The 16682-nt window shown below is 39.9% G+C and overlaps 1 protein-coding gene and 1 long non-coding RNA gene across 2 annotated transcripts in view; one reads left to right on the forward strand and one right to left on the reverse strand.

The window, feature by feature from the left end:
- ush2a (Usher syndrome 2A (autosomal recessive, mild)) overlaps positions 1 to 3903 on the reverse strand; it is a 215554-nt gene extending 211651 nt beyond the window's left edge. The window contains exons 1-4 of the mRNA XM_051939571.1: positions 3506 to 3903; positions 2183 to 2964; positions 1501 to 1715; positions 1100 to 1318 (exon numbers count right to left, since the gene is read on the reverse strand). Of these exons, the coding sequence (XP_051795531.1) occupies positions 1100 to 1318; positions 1501 to 1715; positions 2183 to 2428 (680 nt within the window). The 5' untranslated portion in view covers positions 2429 to 2964; positions 3506 to 3903. The remainder of the gene's footprint in view (positions 1 to 1099; positions 1319 to 1500; positions 1716 to 2182; positions 2965 to 3505) is intronic.
- A 6166-nt stretch (positions 3904 to 10069) lies between these two features.
- Positions 10070 to 16682, forward strand: part of LOC127531177 (uncharacterized) — a 387768-nt gene continuing 381155 nt past the window's right edge. Inside the window, exon 1 of the long non-coding RNA XR_007938162.1 lies at positions 10070 to 10613. This is a non-coding gene — a long non-coding RNA (uncharacterized LOC127531177). The remainder of the gene's footprint in view (positions 10614 to 16682) is intronic.

The following is a 16682-nucleotide window of genomic DNA, read 5'->3' on the forward strand; positions in this document are numbered from 1 at the left end:
TTTGTGTGTGCAAGCGCGTTGTCAAAGTGTATGTGTGTTTGAGTGTGTGCATGAGTGTGTGATTGCAAGCTGATCTGAGTGAGTGTAACTCGGCACCACACCAGTGCTGCCTGGAACATACCAGCACACTTTCATCCCTTGAAACTCAGAAACGACATGCCTAAGTAGGACATGACAGCCACTTGTTTCCTAATGGTGATACTGACCTCACCAGACCCGACCTGCTTCCTGTCATTAGATCACTATCACAGTGCTTTTTCACTTTCTTATCAAACCAAACTCATATCACATTTTTTTCCAAACATCTCAGCAGCAGCGTGTTTCTAGAAGGTTGTTATATTGCATCAGTAGGATGATGCTGATGGACAATAGTAATTATGACCCATTACACACTCACGTTTGGTTATCTCATATTTCTGTGATTAATAAAAAAGATTAATATTTTATTGTAGACAGTGCAGTACATCCACAAAATACTTCAAAATATAAACAACGTCACCTGTTTTCCTGTATTATTATTTCTTCTTCTCACTTTTCTATCATCTCACATATAAAGCATAATTCTGATAAAAATGATTTAAAAATTCTAACTTAAGGGACACTTTACTGGTGAAGAAAAAAAGCATGAAATTTAAAAAAAAAAAACAAGGAGAATAGCACTTCAGAAAATTTCCACAAGTATATAGATACTTGTGGAAATTTTCTGAAGTGCTATTCTCCTTGTTTTTTACCCATGTTTAGTGAAAACCAAGTTGACTGAGATCATTGACCTCCATCAGAAATTAGATTTTTCTACCTATCAAAGTTACTGTCCTACACACACAGTTACTGTCATGCACAGCAACTCACAGCTGTCATCTGATCATCGCCTCTTCGCAAACAAATGTATTTCAGCGGTACAACATATTTACTTCTGTCTGCATGGAGTTTACCTATCAATTCTGTATACACATACACACTGTCTAATGCACGGTGTACTGGTGTGACTGTTAATTATTTTAATTAAAAATTAGAAGAAGTGAATTTACAGAAAGTTTCATATATCCGACTATGCAGCTGACTATTCCAAATTCTTAAAAGTCACAAAAATGAAACTCACATATCTCCAGTGGAGCTCGGTTTAATCCACAATGCCAAGGTGAGGGAACCCAGTGCTCCTAGTGTCTGTGAAGGGGGAGAGACCAGACATCCATCCTGGCCTGCCCGAAACAGCAAACTACCAGCTCCACCAGAAACCCCATCTGAACTGGTCGCGGCTCTGGTATCTTTCTGAATCCCAAGACGAGTGTCATGAGTGTCTTCAGATACACAGGTACCCCTGTTGGAATTAGGTTAAGCTATACATCAATATGTTCTCTCAAAGGAACCTTCAAATGTTTTACATCACAGATTTATTGTGCTGTCATCAACATATTTTACCAATTTACATTTACATGGACTGAAAGGTCAGAGGTCAGAAATTATGTAAACTACACATTACAATGACTTTAATCTGGCTACCTGTGTGCAGCTAGCAGCAGTGGGGCATACGGCGGTGTGGAGGATCTATAGGGACACTCCTGCACACAGAAGGCTTGGTAACATGTCAATAGTTCGGCCGCTGAGGAAGGTGATTGGCAGTAGCTGCTCCGCTCTGGAAAGCCACAGGTGGAGCGAGGCGGAGACGTGGACACAGGTTTGAAGGCAGCAATGTTCTCCATCCGTGGAAAATGTCCCTGTGAAAGATTAGAAAAGTGTGATCATTCCAGTTATTCATGAGATGTCTTGTTTTGTATTTACAGCAACAGCATCCAACTGACATTTACATGCAATAGTAAACTATAAGAAAAGAACATGTAAAATACAATTTAATAAGAATTTTCACTTTAAAATATCAAAACCTTTGCATGGGAGAAAATAAAAAAGCATTTGGCCCTATTCTTTACACAGACGTTCACTGATTTCATAGCAGCTTTAATAAGGCTGATTTCAAAAGAACAAGTATAAAGAATAAATGTATTAATGGCAGAATTCCATTTAGCTGCTTCAGGTTCAGGTATTGTTGACATTTGAACAGAAGGGAGTCATTAATGTTGTTACATCTGTGGTTTTCTTACTAAAGTACGGTGAGTCTATTTAAAGCTCTAAAAAAAATACACTACACAGTTCACAAGGATGGATCAGAAATTAGGACTGATCTTACCTGTGAAGAAGCAGATGTTGGGTAGAGGCTGAGGAAGAGAAGAGGCAACCAGAGGAAGATACCAATGCTCATCTTCCTCTTCACCTTTTCTTCATGGATGTTTTTTCGGGGCAACAGGCACAGAAAGTCAGGCCAAGTCTTCTTTTTCCTCGTTATTTTCTTCATTTGCAGGATTTCTCCTTTTCTTTCTGTAACTGACAACATTCCAGAGACATCTGTCTTGTTCTTGATCTTCCCTTTTGCCATGTTTTTCCCACTTCCTTGCAGATTTTTCTAATTTCAAACTTGCCATCATTCCATATATGACGTATCTCCTCTCTTCCTCCTGCCATCTTCTCTCTGTTTTGTCCTCTGCCCCATGTTTGTCTTTTCCATCGCAAATTTCCTCCCTTCGCTCCTCCTTCAGTTTTCCGGTTTTCCTCCTCTTCTGTCCCTCTCAGGCCTTTGACCCCACAACATTCAGGAATCCGATTCTCTGCAGGTTCCAGCATGGTCCCCGGTTCTAGAATCTCAGACAGGGGTTGCAGAACATTTCCGGAGGCGAGGGGATGTTCAAGAACCTGGATTTCTTCCTGAAGCCCTCCAGCAGCGTTTGAATAAGTGATGACTGTCATGGTTTCATGGTTCCAGGGTTACAGGGACATTTTTTCCAGGCCAGTGCCCCTGGGGTGAAGCTACGAAGCTTAGCTCTCCGTTACACTGTCTCCGTCCCACACACTCACACCCACAGACACACACAAACCACTACCAAAGCCTTCACATGATAGGTAGGATTTCACAATCTAGAGAGGGAAAAGAGAGGAGGAGAGAAGGAAAGAGAGACGTAGTCAGACCAAAATCCAACATGAGACAAATCTGAGGAGAGTGAAATGCCATGCAGGCTATTCCCTAGCCAAAGCCTACACTATCATGTACAGCTTGATGGAGGCACAGCTCAACTGATACTGCTACATTGCTTTCCTTCCTTTTCTTCACTTTCCATTGAATTAAACATGCCCTTTTTGCTGTGGCATCTGGCCCCCAGGTTTTATCCAACTAAACGGGTTTCCATATAAGTTTGTCGGAAATTGAGGCTTAGGCCAAAGCTCTCTTCATTACAATACTTAGCAGCTTCAATTTCACATTTTGACACACAAAAAGAGGCCAACAGTCATCCAGAGATGACTGCTGGGTCCGGGCTCGTCCTGTAATGTCCGCTGGAAAATAGGAAAGCTCACAGAGTATCTACGAATGCCAGCCTGAATGCGGTGCAAATTTGTTTATCTATGCAGATATTGTAACACTAATAAAAAACACAGCTTGTACAGAGCTCCGGAGGTTTACCTGTCGTGGTGGACTCCCAGCACAAAGCTCTATCCCCATCACAAGTGCAGCGTCAACAAACAACTTGTTGCTCTGGCACGAGGCGAACAGAAGCAGCTACCTGTGTGTCCACACACCTGTCTATCTGTCTGTCTGTCTGTCTGTCTGTCAACGACAACACACACGGCTTCCGGAGAAAAAGTAGTCCTCCCCCAACATGACTGGGAGTATTTTTGCTCAACACAGAAATGAAGACAGCTCAGGTGAACATGGCAAAGCTCCTGTTTCTTCTTCTTCTTCTTCTGTCTCACCGCTCTCATTCACAACATGCGGAGCGCGCTGCTTAAGGAGATTAGCGCGCACTGCCATCTGTCCAGCAGCGCTCGCGGCGGCAGGATACCGGACACAAAGTAACGGCGGGGCCCCGTTACTCTGTCGAGGGGCAAGTAACGGAAACTTTAAAGCCCCGGAGGCGGCGTGAGAGCAAACACAGCCACATTTCCGTTTAGCGAGTGTTACAGAACACCAACGATTGTCTGTGACAGCGAGGCATTAATATGCGATTTAAATAATTACCCCCTGCCTGCTAGTAATGCTTTACCCCCCACCTACGTGGAGGCGTCTGCGGCTCAGACAAGTGGCTCTGAAGAGAGGAACGCTATCGACGTCGCTAGGCAACCGTGATCCTCTCCGGCCAGTAAGAGGGCTGAGGTGGGAAATCATTTTATAGTCCAGTCATTCTTATCTGAATAGTACATCAGCATCAGTGGCAGCAGAGCATTATGAAGAAAACAAAACATTTAAGGAAAATAGATGGCCTGGATTCATTCATCCATTCATCCATCCATCCATCCATCCATCCATTCATTCATTCATTCATTCATTCATTCATTCATTCATAACACTTATAAAGGATAGATGCATTTTACAGTGAACAAAAAACTGGAATACTTCAAGCAAGACTGTTAGGAATGTTGTAAATGTTGACAGCTGCTATTAAAACATCTAAAATAGGTTATTTATTCCTTTTTCTTGTGTGTTAGGTTGTGTGTGAGTGATGATGATAATGAAGAAAAACTCACAAATATTAACAAAAAAGCCACAAACTTTCAGCAAAAGAATAGCGAATACCGAAGAAACATATCAATGGAACATTTATCAGTGCTACTGTAGGCCCTGAACAACTTCTGTCTGTTACCAAAGGAATATAGTCAAGTGTATACCATTTAGATTTAAATGCGTTTAATATTTATGTGGAAAAATATCATCACATGATCTGAACGTAATGATGTTAAATGATCAGATGGTTATCCACGTGTAAACTGTTAATAAATTTGTTTTGTAAGCACCACAGCATAATTACAAAACATTGTCCAAGGTCTTAATGTTCAAAACACAAGACAGACTGAACAGAGACTGTATGAGGTTTTGATTTAAACATAATATGATAGCAGGTGGAAGTCAGGTGATGCTCATACATTGCAGAGGAATATGACTCAAGTTTATTTAAGTAAATGCATGAACAATTTTAATGCAAATTTTACTTGCTCTTGAGCACAGCTCAGTTTGTTTGTGTTTTCTACATACAGTACAATGAACCTACAAACAGGCTGACTCTTCTCATTTACTCCTACATAAATGTGTCAAATAATTAAGACTAATTCAGTAAATGTGGTCATTAGACAAATTCTCCTTTTGCAGGGGCAGAAGATCTGAAATAGCCATTACAAGTTGAGTATTTATCAATGGGCCTGGAACTTGTAAGTCACTTAGCTTAATAAATAAAAAACAGCACAAATAAGTAATGCAATTAATATATACATATATATAAATAATGAGAAATATTAATTTTCAAGATAAAAGAGCTGAGTGGTTCAGCAATTTGATGCAAATCACAAAGGATGCACTGCTGTGTCGGATATTCGAGGACCAGTGTAGAGGTTTTGTCACAGACCACATAGGTGCCAATGCTGCAAGCAGAAAGTCTCCAGTTTGAATCCAGCTGAGTGGACTACTTTTTCCCCACTCTCTTCTCCCGTATTAACTGTCTCTCTTCACTGTGGCACCCAAATTCCCAAATGCTAAGCATAAAGAAGAAGAAAGGACCTGTGTGTAGGATTTAGTGGCATCTAGAGATAAAGTCGCACATTGCAACCAACTTCTTCACTCTCGGGACTGACTAATTACTGGCCTGGCCTAATTTCAAGTTCACTGTACAACATTTTCTAAACCAGTTCCTATAGTCACCAGTGTGTGACTTTTAGCAATATCCTGCCTACCTCCTGACTGGTTAAATGCCATGAGGTTTAAATTATCAATGCCTAAGGATAAATCTGGATAAGCTCTCTTTTAATGGAACATATGTAAAACATACATAGATAAGGACGTCTCAACACAGGTTTGTGCTGCAGTTTGTGTTTTTCAAAATGTTGATCAAGATTTTTTTTGTTGTTTTTTTAGTGCAAATGCATATTGGTTCCAAATATTGGTGGTTGGTTCCTCTGATTAATACTAACAATAGTCACTCCAAGCACACATTAGATGGTCGTACTTCAACACAAGAATCGAAAAGGCAGGATTTGATTTGTCCTTTGTGGGCTCCTGTTGAAAAAATGACAGGGAAACATGGGCTTTGTGGAAGAAGATCCGTTCTCTGTGTAGATATAAAGGGCCCATTTAAAGCAAATACAAATATACAGTTCTTATTTCAAGGTGATCATACAATAATAAAAACATAATTATGAATTGTGCATTGTATTTCTGCTTATAGATCTCTTTAAATCCTACACTGGTCCTTGATTTGGCTTTGGTTAATAGCCAAAACCCAATCATTGAGTTTATTCAGTTAAAGCAGAACTATGTGTCTGTTATAAAGGTGTGTGCAAAACTTACTAAATGATGCATTGTGTTTTTTTCTGTGAATGCTCCAGGATACATGGATTTTTGATCATTTAGAAGTATTTTCTTTTAGTTTTTCACTTTTACAGGTTAAAATGCACTTCAGCCCAAGAAGAAAGGAAGTTTATACTGACAACATGCACATATGACAACATGATGACACCACCACCACTTATTCAGGCCTATAAGGCAAATGTGCTAAATGACATTTTTACATTCTTGTCCTATAAGCTAATCTAAGCCGGTTACATGCATAAATCCTTTAGTCCGTCCACTAGCAAACTATAAACAATCCTCTCAACACACACAAAGACACACAAACCCACACACATCAGAAGCTCAAGTATACAGTAGTTTAGACTTCCACTGTGTGCTCAAGCGCTCTGCATTTAAATTGTGTAAACATTTCTACCAAAAAAAGAGCCTCTCTTATATTTTTCCCTGCCGACAAGTTTTTACGTTATCATACTAATCGCGTTTGAACAGCTGCAATTTGCTTTGGTTGAACAAAGGCATTCTAACTAGGTTTTAATTAAGTGTTCCTAATGACCTTAAGGAGATTAGAGGTTCGCCTTCTAATCAATACCAGGCAGAGAGGAGCAAAGGGAGGGGAGAAGAGGAGAGGGGGGAAGGAGAGGGGTTGGGGATGGAAAGAGGAGAAAAAGGAAGGTGGAGGAAGGAGCAGAAGAAAACTGAATGGAGGGAGGAAGAAAAGGGAAAATGGAAAGCAAAAGAAGGGTATTAGAAACCAAACTTCATCTGAAATATTTGCAAATGGAAAATAATGTACTGTCTTAAAGAAAGATCATCATCCTGTACATACACAGGAAAAAAGGTGCTGTTTGGTTAGTATAGGCAAAATATATTAATGCTTAAAGGTAGTGAGACAAAAGGCCTTGTGGCAGCCAGTAGTATGATGTGCATCACTATACAAATACAACCTTGTCTTTTTGCATACCGTCACATAATTTCCTCCTCTTTTTCATTTTTCTTCTCCTCTGAGAGGTTTTGAAAATGACATTACACCACAGTGTCAGATAGGCTATGATCATCAAGAGCTTTGTTAGCCAAGAAGAGTTTCTCTTATCCTCTCCTCATAAGACATTTGCATAGATTTGCACAGTGTGTCCACACGACAAAGAATCTAGTCATACATTGATTGTACTAATTTATTCAGCCAGGCACATTCAGTTCCACAGATTGAAGTGCTATCACACAAACGGGATTAAAACTGGATGACGATCGCACAATTAATAATGCTTCATTTTCCAAATTACTTGTGTATGACTTATATTTCACTAAATTGTGTTTGCCGGTCTAATAACATTAAGGCTAATATGGTAAATGTAGGCAGCAAATGTATCGTCTCTCTGAGTCTTCAGAGCAGCATGAATATGTATGGAGACATCCTTGGCCTCGCTGCTGATTAGGAAAAGTGGAATAAATTGGTGGCTGGGCTGCATGTTTTTTAAGCAAAATGCAATATTAGGTTTCCATATGGAAATGTTACACATGCATGCACGTGCACACACACACATACACATGTGTATTTTAGGCCTGATGCATTCAAGAGGAATTCTTAACTTCTGAATAATAGAGTGGCATAGTGTGTAAGAGCATCATTTGGCCCCTGCTGATTTCAGATTTTTTTTTCCCCAGTGTGTGTTTGTGTGTACACATTAGCATATATCCATATTGTATGTGCACAGATGTGGAGGTTTGCAGGAAATACTGGAACTTTCCTGTACTCAAATTAAAGTTCTTTTAATTTGCTTTTGCTTCTCAATGAAGATTTCTCAGACCTCAAGTGTAATTCTTGAGGATACATAATTGTACATTTCTTTTTTTGGTCTGCGTAAATCCTGACTTACAAAAAAATCACTCTCCAGCACAACTAGTGGTAATAATAATAATAATAATAACAAAAATAAAAGACTCCTCAATGCTTTATTGGTTCATAAAATTACATTCAAAGATATGTAAGTTAAAAAAAACTATAAACAGTTAAATTATGTGCCTTTAGTTGGTCATTCTCTGGAAGAGGTAGAACAGATTGATGATCACTGACATAAAGCAGGACATGTGGAAAAAAAAGCATGGAGAGAAACAGCACAATGTGAACCTTAGATGTACTTTTGCAGTCATTATCCAGGCCATATGCCTCATTGGGCCACAACAATAGTCATACTTTGCAGTGCCTTAGGATGCAGGATCACAACTGCATGTAGATGCTGGCACCCAAAAAGATTTCCTGCTAGCCTCCCCTCAAGTCAGTGTTTCTTAATGAACCAAATTAAATAGATTTTCCACTCTTCTTTGTAGTCCATCTGTCAAACAGAATTTTCTGTAGCTGTCTTCAAATGTGCACAGACATCAAATCTCAGAAACACCACGGCAACATGCAACGTAAATATGCTGGTGTTGGTAAAAATGCAGTTTGCTGTGCTGGTGGAAGGTTTATTTTAGTATATCTCTTCCATTTTCCTCTGACACCTGCGTCATCCTGCTGTCTATACTCTATTTCGGTCACTTCTGTCCTCCTCTCGTACGCCTCTCCCACACGTCCCACTCTCCACCTCTCATTCTTTCCTTCAGTCACTCCATCTCCCTCTCCCCTCCCTGTGCCCTCAAACCCTCTTACCGCCCTCCATCACCGCTTCTCTCTAAATGTCCTCGTCTTTCTTGTCCTTGTTTTATGCAGCATTTTCTATAAATAGATATATATTTTTTAATCCATGTTCATCATTTATCCTCCGCGGCTCCAAATGAAATGCACCAGAAACTAGATATAAAAACAATTTGGCTTTTCCCAGGCTTTTCAGATTTTATACCCTCAAGTCACACTGTCCATATTGTGCATGTCTAAGTGTGTGTGTGCGTGTGTGTGTGTGGGCACACTTTCTGCCCCCTATTGGGGCTGAGGCCAGTGACACCCTCAGGGCTGTGCTGTCCAATCCCCTCCATGCTGCGTTTCTATAGGATTGAATTAACCTCCTGCCTCTCTTGACAATGCACATACACATAATCATCCAGTCTCTCTCACACACACACTTTGTCTATGCCAATCACCTTTCCCCTGTCAAGGCTGTATTATTAGCTCGGGGCACTTTCGAAACTATCATCACTTAGACTCACCCATGGGAATCAACTGACTAAATGCACGCAATTTGTTTATTTATTTCCTTGAAAAGAATCATAGACTTTGCTGTACATCAGTGGCTGCAAAGGGAGGACAATAGGTGCAGTATATGGAATAAAATACGAAACATTCTGCTGATCAGGTTAAATTTACTGCATTGATAGTTTTTTTTTTTTTTTTTTTTTTACCATAAGAGGGCACAATGTAGAGTAAAAGAGTCTGCGAAACACATTTCAGAATATACTTGGCTCTCTGAAATTCTGCAATATCATTTTCCATTCTATTTAATTAATTAATTTATTTATTCAATGGACAGGAACAATGTTAATTGATTAAGAGGGGGAAAAAAAACATCTAAAAGAGCCAAAAATGCACATTTCCATCTGTTGTCCCAGGCCAGTTGTTAAAGAGGCAAAAAAAGAAAAAAAACAACAACTTGAGATTTATTACTTTGAGTAAGAAAAATTAATAGAAATGTCCCTCTCAGGAAGTCAGACAACTTTTCTCCAACAACATTTTGTGTCACGTCTCACAGTCAGCTAGCCTAGCCGCGCTAGACCCATGTTCTGAAGGCACAAGGGTCTAGGACCGCTCGACAGGGAGGGAGGCGGGCTAAAAGGTTGTCTTTCAAATCACTCTGCAGCAATTGGGTAGGTATACAACCAATCAGTGCAACGAATAGGCTGACATAGTTCCTAGAGCGCCAGCGGATTGTGGCTAAGTCCCATTAGCTTCCCAACCAGCGGAGCCAACTGGTATATTAAGGATTTGCCATATCCCGTCGGCATAAGTCCAAATACGTCTTTCTTCTCAATGAAACACTTCAGTGCCGTCCTTTGTTTATCTTTCAAGTTGAATTTTAGCTTCAAATCTTTAAGGGCTGTGGCCAAAGACGAGTCGAATGATAACTGTTTATTGTGCGCCGGTTGTTTCTGTCAGAATCGTCGCGCCTCTGTCGTCACTTAGTTACGCCCGCCTTCTGACTCTACACTTCATGGTGATTCGTCCGGCCAGTTTTAGGAGAATCCAGCCTCGAGCCTTATGGAGGGTAACTCGACCCACCCTGGCAGAGAATTAAATTCGTTGCCGTGGGTTGTCTAGCACGGCTGTCAATGTAGTCAGCACTAAAGTCTTCCAATCATAAACGATTGCCAGAATTTTTTTAATTGTTGAAGTTGTTGCTGGAATTTCCCTCAGGATTAATAAACCATCTATCTATCTATCTATCTATCGATCTTGTTTGTACTGCAAGTTGAGATTACAGCTCAGTAACAGAAACCCATCAGTGATGGCTGTAGTCACTGATGCTTTGTGTTGTATTGCACCTGTAACCAAACCCAACCCAGTTTGCTGCATTGAGGTTAAACTTTATTATAGGTATAAGGTTGTCCTGACCTCAGCCAACTCTAAGTAAAACTCACTAACCCCAGCCTGCTTGAAGTCAGATATTCTACACACATTCATTACCCCAATCAAAACACTCTTATCTGACGTGTTAAATAGACGGAGCACTTCTTCCAGTGTTGGTGCTGTAGAACTCATTCTGGCCTACAAAATGTTGATTTAAGTCTGTTAAATATTTTAGGTATCAGTTACAGCAAAAGATGGTGCTCAGCTGCTTTGATCATCAATGTTCCAGCACTCTTGCATGTTATTTGCACAATATGTAACATAGTGATAGTGTCAATGTTGGGCTGTTTCATTTGTTATATCAGTGTTAATGTGTCATATTACTACTGTATAACACATGCTTAAGTAAATATACATTCTATATTCAGAATAAAGCAATATTTCTACAAAGTCACACTTTTCCAGAACTCAATTTGAGCACTTTTTCTTGTTTGTTCACTCGCTCTAAACAGTGATAAGTTAGTGAAATTGTTGTGCTTTAAATAGTGACATGTGTTATTAACATGCATACTGGCCCTGGTAAGCTCTAATTGGTTTTCTGAGAAAGAGTGGCTGCTGCATATCAAACCTTCCAGCCGTATATTGGCCACTGGTGGGGGATTTAAAGTGCCACTAATTCACTGGCCACTGACACGTCAGACTATTTATTAAAGTACACTAACTTAATGAATGGCCCATAGAATGGAGAGTTAAAACATTTACTGTCCTAAGAGAGAGATCGAGAGCAATAGACACAGAAAGAGGATGGGAAGGAGGGGGAGAGTGGAGGGAGGGGGGAGAGAGAAGAGAGTGAGAATAAATGGCCCATCGTATAGAGTTAAGACGTTAAAAGTGCAAATAGACAGCTGACCCTCTTATAGCTCGCACATGCAGCACAAATGCAACGCCGCCACCGAAGCCACTTTACACCCTGCATGATAGAGGGATGGGGGAGAGAATGGGGACAGAGAGGGGAAAGGATGGAGAATGGGATGACACAAGAGGATGGGATGGTGGAGAAATGGAAAAGAGGCGAGGGATGGAAACGAGGCGAGTGAGCGCGGCTGATTTATGGTTATAGTGAATAAGATTAAAAGAAAGTGAATGACAGGAAGGAATGAAGGCCAGATCAAGGATTGAATGACAGAGAGAAAGAAAAGAACAAGTAAATCATTGCACAAATGTTACAAGCAGAGTGGTCTGCTGGTTAGCCTGAGAGATAAGTCAGGCTGTGTGTGATTTGATGGAGACGGGGGTCAATGGAGAGCAAGGAGAGAAGAAAGAATGGTGAAGAAGAGACGACAAAGTAAGCAGAGAGTCGTGTCACAGAAGAAAAAGTTATTCTTTATTGTCCTCTTGTTGTGTGTGAGAGGGTTCTGGATTTAACCCTTCGTTTGTCCTCATTTACAGGCAACAAATATATTGCTTCCTTGTCTGACAAAAATCCAAAAATTCAGCAAAAAAATTCCACAAGTTTAGAAAATTTGCAAAACCTTCAGGAAGAAAATTCCAATAATTCCTTAAAAAAATTTCCTTTAAAGTTTTATTTAAAAAAAAAAATCCTCTAAATTTGGCAAGAAAATTCTTGTAAATATTTTCAAAAAGATTAGCAAAAATCTTCCAAAAAACCCTAAAAATATTTAAAGCGATTGCATATATATCAGTAAAACTTGTTATATTTTCTTTAAAACCATTCACATAAAAATCAAGCAAAATCCAGCAAATTTCACTGGGTTTTGGTTGATTTTTATGTGAATGTTCTTAAAGAAACATTCTTATCATTTCTTTTTTTAGACCAAAAAATGTTCAAAGATTTCCCGAAAATGTTCAAAATGTGGACATCAGAAGTTTCAAACTTTAGTCAATTTTGACCTGCAGGATGACACGAGGGTTAACATTCACATTACTGGACTTCTACTCAAGAATGCATGTTGTGTAGCTCTTGTGCATTTTCCTCCATCTGTGCTCGTGTTTGTGCACCAGTTGATTTGTCATTATGTTACTCCCCTTATCTGTGTTTCAGTGTGTGTGTGTGTGTGTGTGTGTGTGTGTGTGTGTGTGTGTGTGTGTGTGTCTGGGGAGCTGGATGCTGTGAAAGGCCATTACCACCGTGAGTCTATGTCACTAGGCCTGTGAAACCCGAGGGAACCCTACCACTGATACAAAGGGATGCAGGGATAAAACACACACATGCAGCAAAGCCACACACACACACACACACACACACACACACACACACACACACACACACACACACACACACACACACACACACACACACACACACACACACACACACACACACACATATATATAGATAGATGGATAGATAGATAGATATGTCTATACATACATGTGTGGGAGGGTTGAATAGCCCCAAAAACAGGCCTTTGAAATGCCATCAGTGAGAATCAGTGTGAAGCTGCCACACATTAGCACTTCACAGGTCACATAGCCTAAAACAGATATGGTCACCCTTGGAGACCGACCCTGTTTGGCACTGTATTAGGAGGTGAAAATCACATCCAGACCTGCTCTCAAACCCAATAAGAGGCTCTCTGAAATGAAATCTGAGCCCAGCCTGAGGTCTGAATGGAAAGTCGATTTGTGCAGCCGTGTTACTTGTATGTTCCACATAAAGTAAAAGAACAAATTCTGGATTTCTGAAGATAGCAGCAAATCCGTCCACCGCTACTTGACAGCATCTCTACATCCTCTGAAACAACCAAACTAAATCCTGATAACAGGACACAATCATTGCTCTGGTCTTTTTCAACTGTCAGATTTTGCCTCTCTTTTAATGACAGAACTACTGACAAAAGCTTCTCATCAGCTGTGAGCAATGACAAATACACTGCCAATCATGTTACTTCAAAGGTTTTCTTCCAAATGCAGTGTAAGTTTTGACCAAACATCCAGAAAATCTGGAAAAACAAGCAACTTTTAAACGAATTCTAGGAAATGACCATATAGAGATAATCAACTAATACTAATTCTTCATTTGGGTGTCAGTGCAGAAAAAATGGCTGCAAAAATCAAATAATGAAATAAGGACCAGTCAAATGAGCGAAAATGATGAAGAAACATGTCTTCATATTTGTTTCATGTATGACTCCCCACAACTATCATAAATTATTCACTAGTTTCCATTGCACTTTGTAGCATGTTTGCTTTTTTGATGTAGTGTTTTCTACAACAGACAAGTATAAAAAGTTCTGCAATTTGGAGTTTTTAAATGTTTGTTTTTTGAATATTTTAAATAATATATAAATGTCAATGCATCTCAAGATGTCGATGGCCACTACAGAAGTCATTTAGCAACTCTTTCCTTAGCAGGTTCAGAGTAGATGCTGAATGAACGTACTTGCTCTGTAACTTTACATGAGTTTGTTTAATTTAAGGTATTTTGTATGACAGTCGATCTGTCTATATGTAATGTTATTCTTTTTACTCATGAAAATATCCCTCACTAAACATTACAAAGCCAGAAATTACACACGATCTCATGTAAAATTGAAACTACAAAATGACTGAAAATTCCAACAATTTTACAAGATTTTTACAGTAATTTCTGGGAGAACCAGCTGCCAGATTATTACTGTTCTGTGGTATAGAAGACCCAAAGATACAGTAAAATCATGAAATCATGGGATCAAAAAATACAGTAATATTCAATAATTGAACAAAAACTTTTGTAGCCTCACTATTACATAAGATCATGTGTATTTTGGTGCTTTTTAATGTTTCACGAGGCATATTTACATATATGGAAACAACAAAATTACATATATAGTATGACAGAGAGAGAGAGACAGACAGATGGATTCTACAAAATTGGACACATCACCACAATAGATATCCAGTCCATTAAAAATCCAAAATGTCCCTCAAATTGTTAATACACCTTACCTGAAATTTTACCTCATTTACAGCAAATTAGAGTAATAGAGTTGTTTGAATAGAAAGGTGCCTTATGCTTTGGATTCATTAAGTTGTGCAAATCTTGGCAACCTTCAACAACTCATATCTGTAAGGCAGCTTCTGCAGCTGTGTAGACTAATGGTGCCATTAGGTGTTATGGGCAGCCATAACTGTACTTCTCTGGTAGAAAAGTGAAACTTTATGCATGCAAATGTAGAACGAAATGGGGCCGAAAATTTAACCCTGTGGGACCCCAAAAATAATGTTAGCTGATGAGGAATCACCGACAGTGACTGAAAAAGCCCTATCAGTAAGCCGAGCTTTAAAGCACTGAAAAAGCCATCACAATTATCAACAGTGACAGATCGGGGTTATATCCTCTTTTTAGTGCTTGAGTTGGACAGTCACAAAAACCTGTGTCATTTATTCGTCAGTTATGCTGAGTAGAGCAAAACAGAGCTGTGCTGACTTTTATTTTCCCGTGTACAAAGACAATCCAACCAGTGTGAATACTGAATTGAGAAAGTTAAAAAAAAAAAAGAGTTAAAAAAATAGAAATACAGTAGGAGGAGATTATGGGAGAAAAGAGGAGATAGTACAGCAGCGAGATAAAGAGATGAAAGGTGCTCGGAGAGAGATGGAAGGAGAGATGTAGATGAAGCCAGAAGGTGGAGGAGGAGAAGAAAGGAGTTAAGTTGGCCATTAGCGATGCGGCATGTGGAACCCACTCTTACATGCGTTCCACAAGGTTAACGATAAGAGCCCCTCGGCAGCTGAAATGCTCAAGTAGCTTTTATCGTATCATAATAATGAATCAAAGATAAAATAAAATAAATGAACTCCAAAAGGCAAGCAAGTAAAATAAAACATATGTGCAAGAGGGGCTGAGTGACCAGGCAGCAGCCCAAATAGTAGAGCTCCGGAGATATTGCAGGGAAAGAAAAGGGGGAAAAAAAGGAATAAAAATATTGCTCTCTTTTCCACTAATATCTTCTTATGTCATCTGGTTGAAAAATATTTGCCTGCAGGTCAGGGCTCCCCCTGTCAGGAAAAGGCTTCTTAAAACGCTTCGCAGCTCTCTGCTACATTAAATATCTGGCCTCTGCATCCCATTTACTGCTGCTGGCTCTTAGGGGGGACAGAGAGAGAGAGAGACAAGAGGATGAGAGTGAAAAAGGGAATGAAAGGAATGGATGGTGAGACAAGGAAGAAAGAGGGACATCTGAAAGGAAATAGTGAAGAAGAGCGGACGCTAATGATATGAGATTTAAAGAGAGAGAAGGGGTATGACAAGCTTATGTTTGTTTTTTACTCTTGGTTGCTTATGATTTTGCAGGATCCATTGTTTTTAATGTTGTGCACAGCATGTCTTAATCTGTGTGTGTGTGTGTGTGGGGGTGTGTGTGCGTGTGTGTGTGTGTGTGTGTGTGTTTAGTGCCCTTGGCAAGAGCAGGAGATCTGGTCATTCAGAATGGACAGTAGTTAGCCACCCACCGGAGCAAGCTGTTCCCACTTCCTCTTCCCTCTTCCTTCCTCCTCCTCCCCCCCCTCTCCCCCTCTCCCCTTATTTTCCCTCCTAACACTCGTTCTTTATTGCTCTCCATCATTCTAAGGCAACGGTAGCTGAAAACAGCTCCATAAATGCATGTGTGTGGTCTATGACCCTGAGAAGTAGCATCCTACCTGGCTGTAGTGGACAGATAGATGAGTGTTTGGCAGATGACTTATAAACCTCCCTCCTGCCTCGACACCCGCTGCTGTAGTTCCCTTCAGCAAAGCACTAAAATGCAACATAAAACAAAGCCTATTACGACAAAAGGTTGTGAGACTGTACTTTCGCAGAGAGATGCT

Source organism: Acanthochromis polyacanthus, chromosome 2, assembly GCF_021347895.1.
Source record: "Acanthochromis polyacanthus isolate Apoly-LR-REF ecotype Palm Island chromosome 2, KAUST_Apoly_ChrSc, whole genome shotgun sequence".
Taxonomy (NCBI): domain Eukaryota; kingdom Metazoa; phylum Chordata; class Actinopteri; family Pomacentridae; genus Acanthochromis; species Acanthochromis polyacanthus.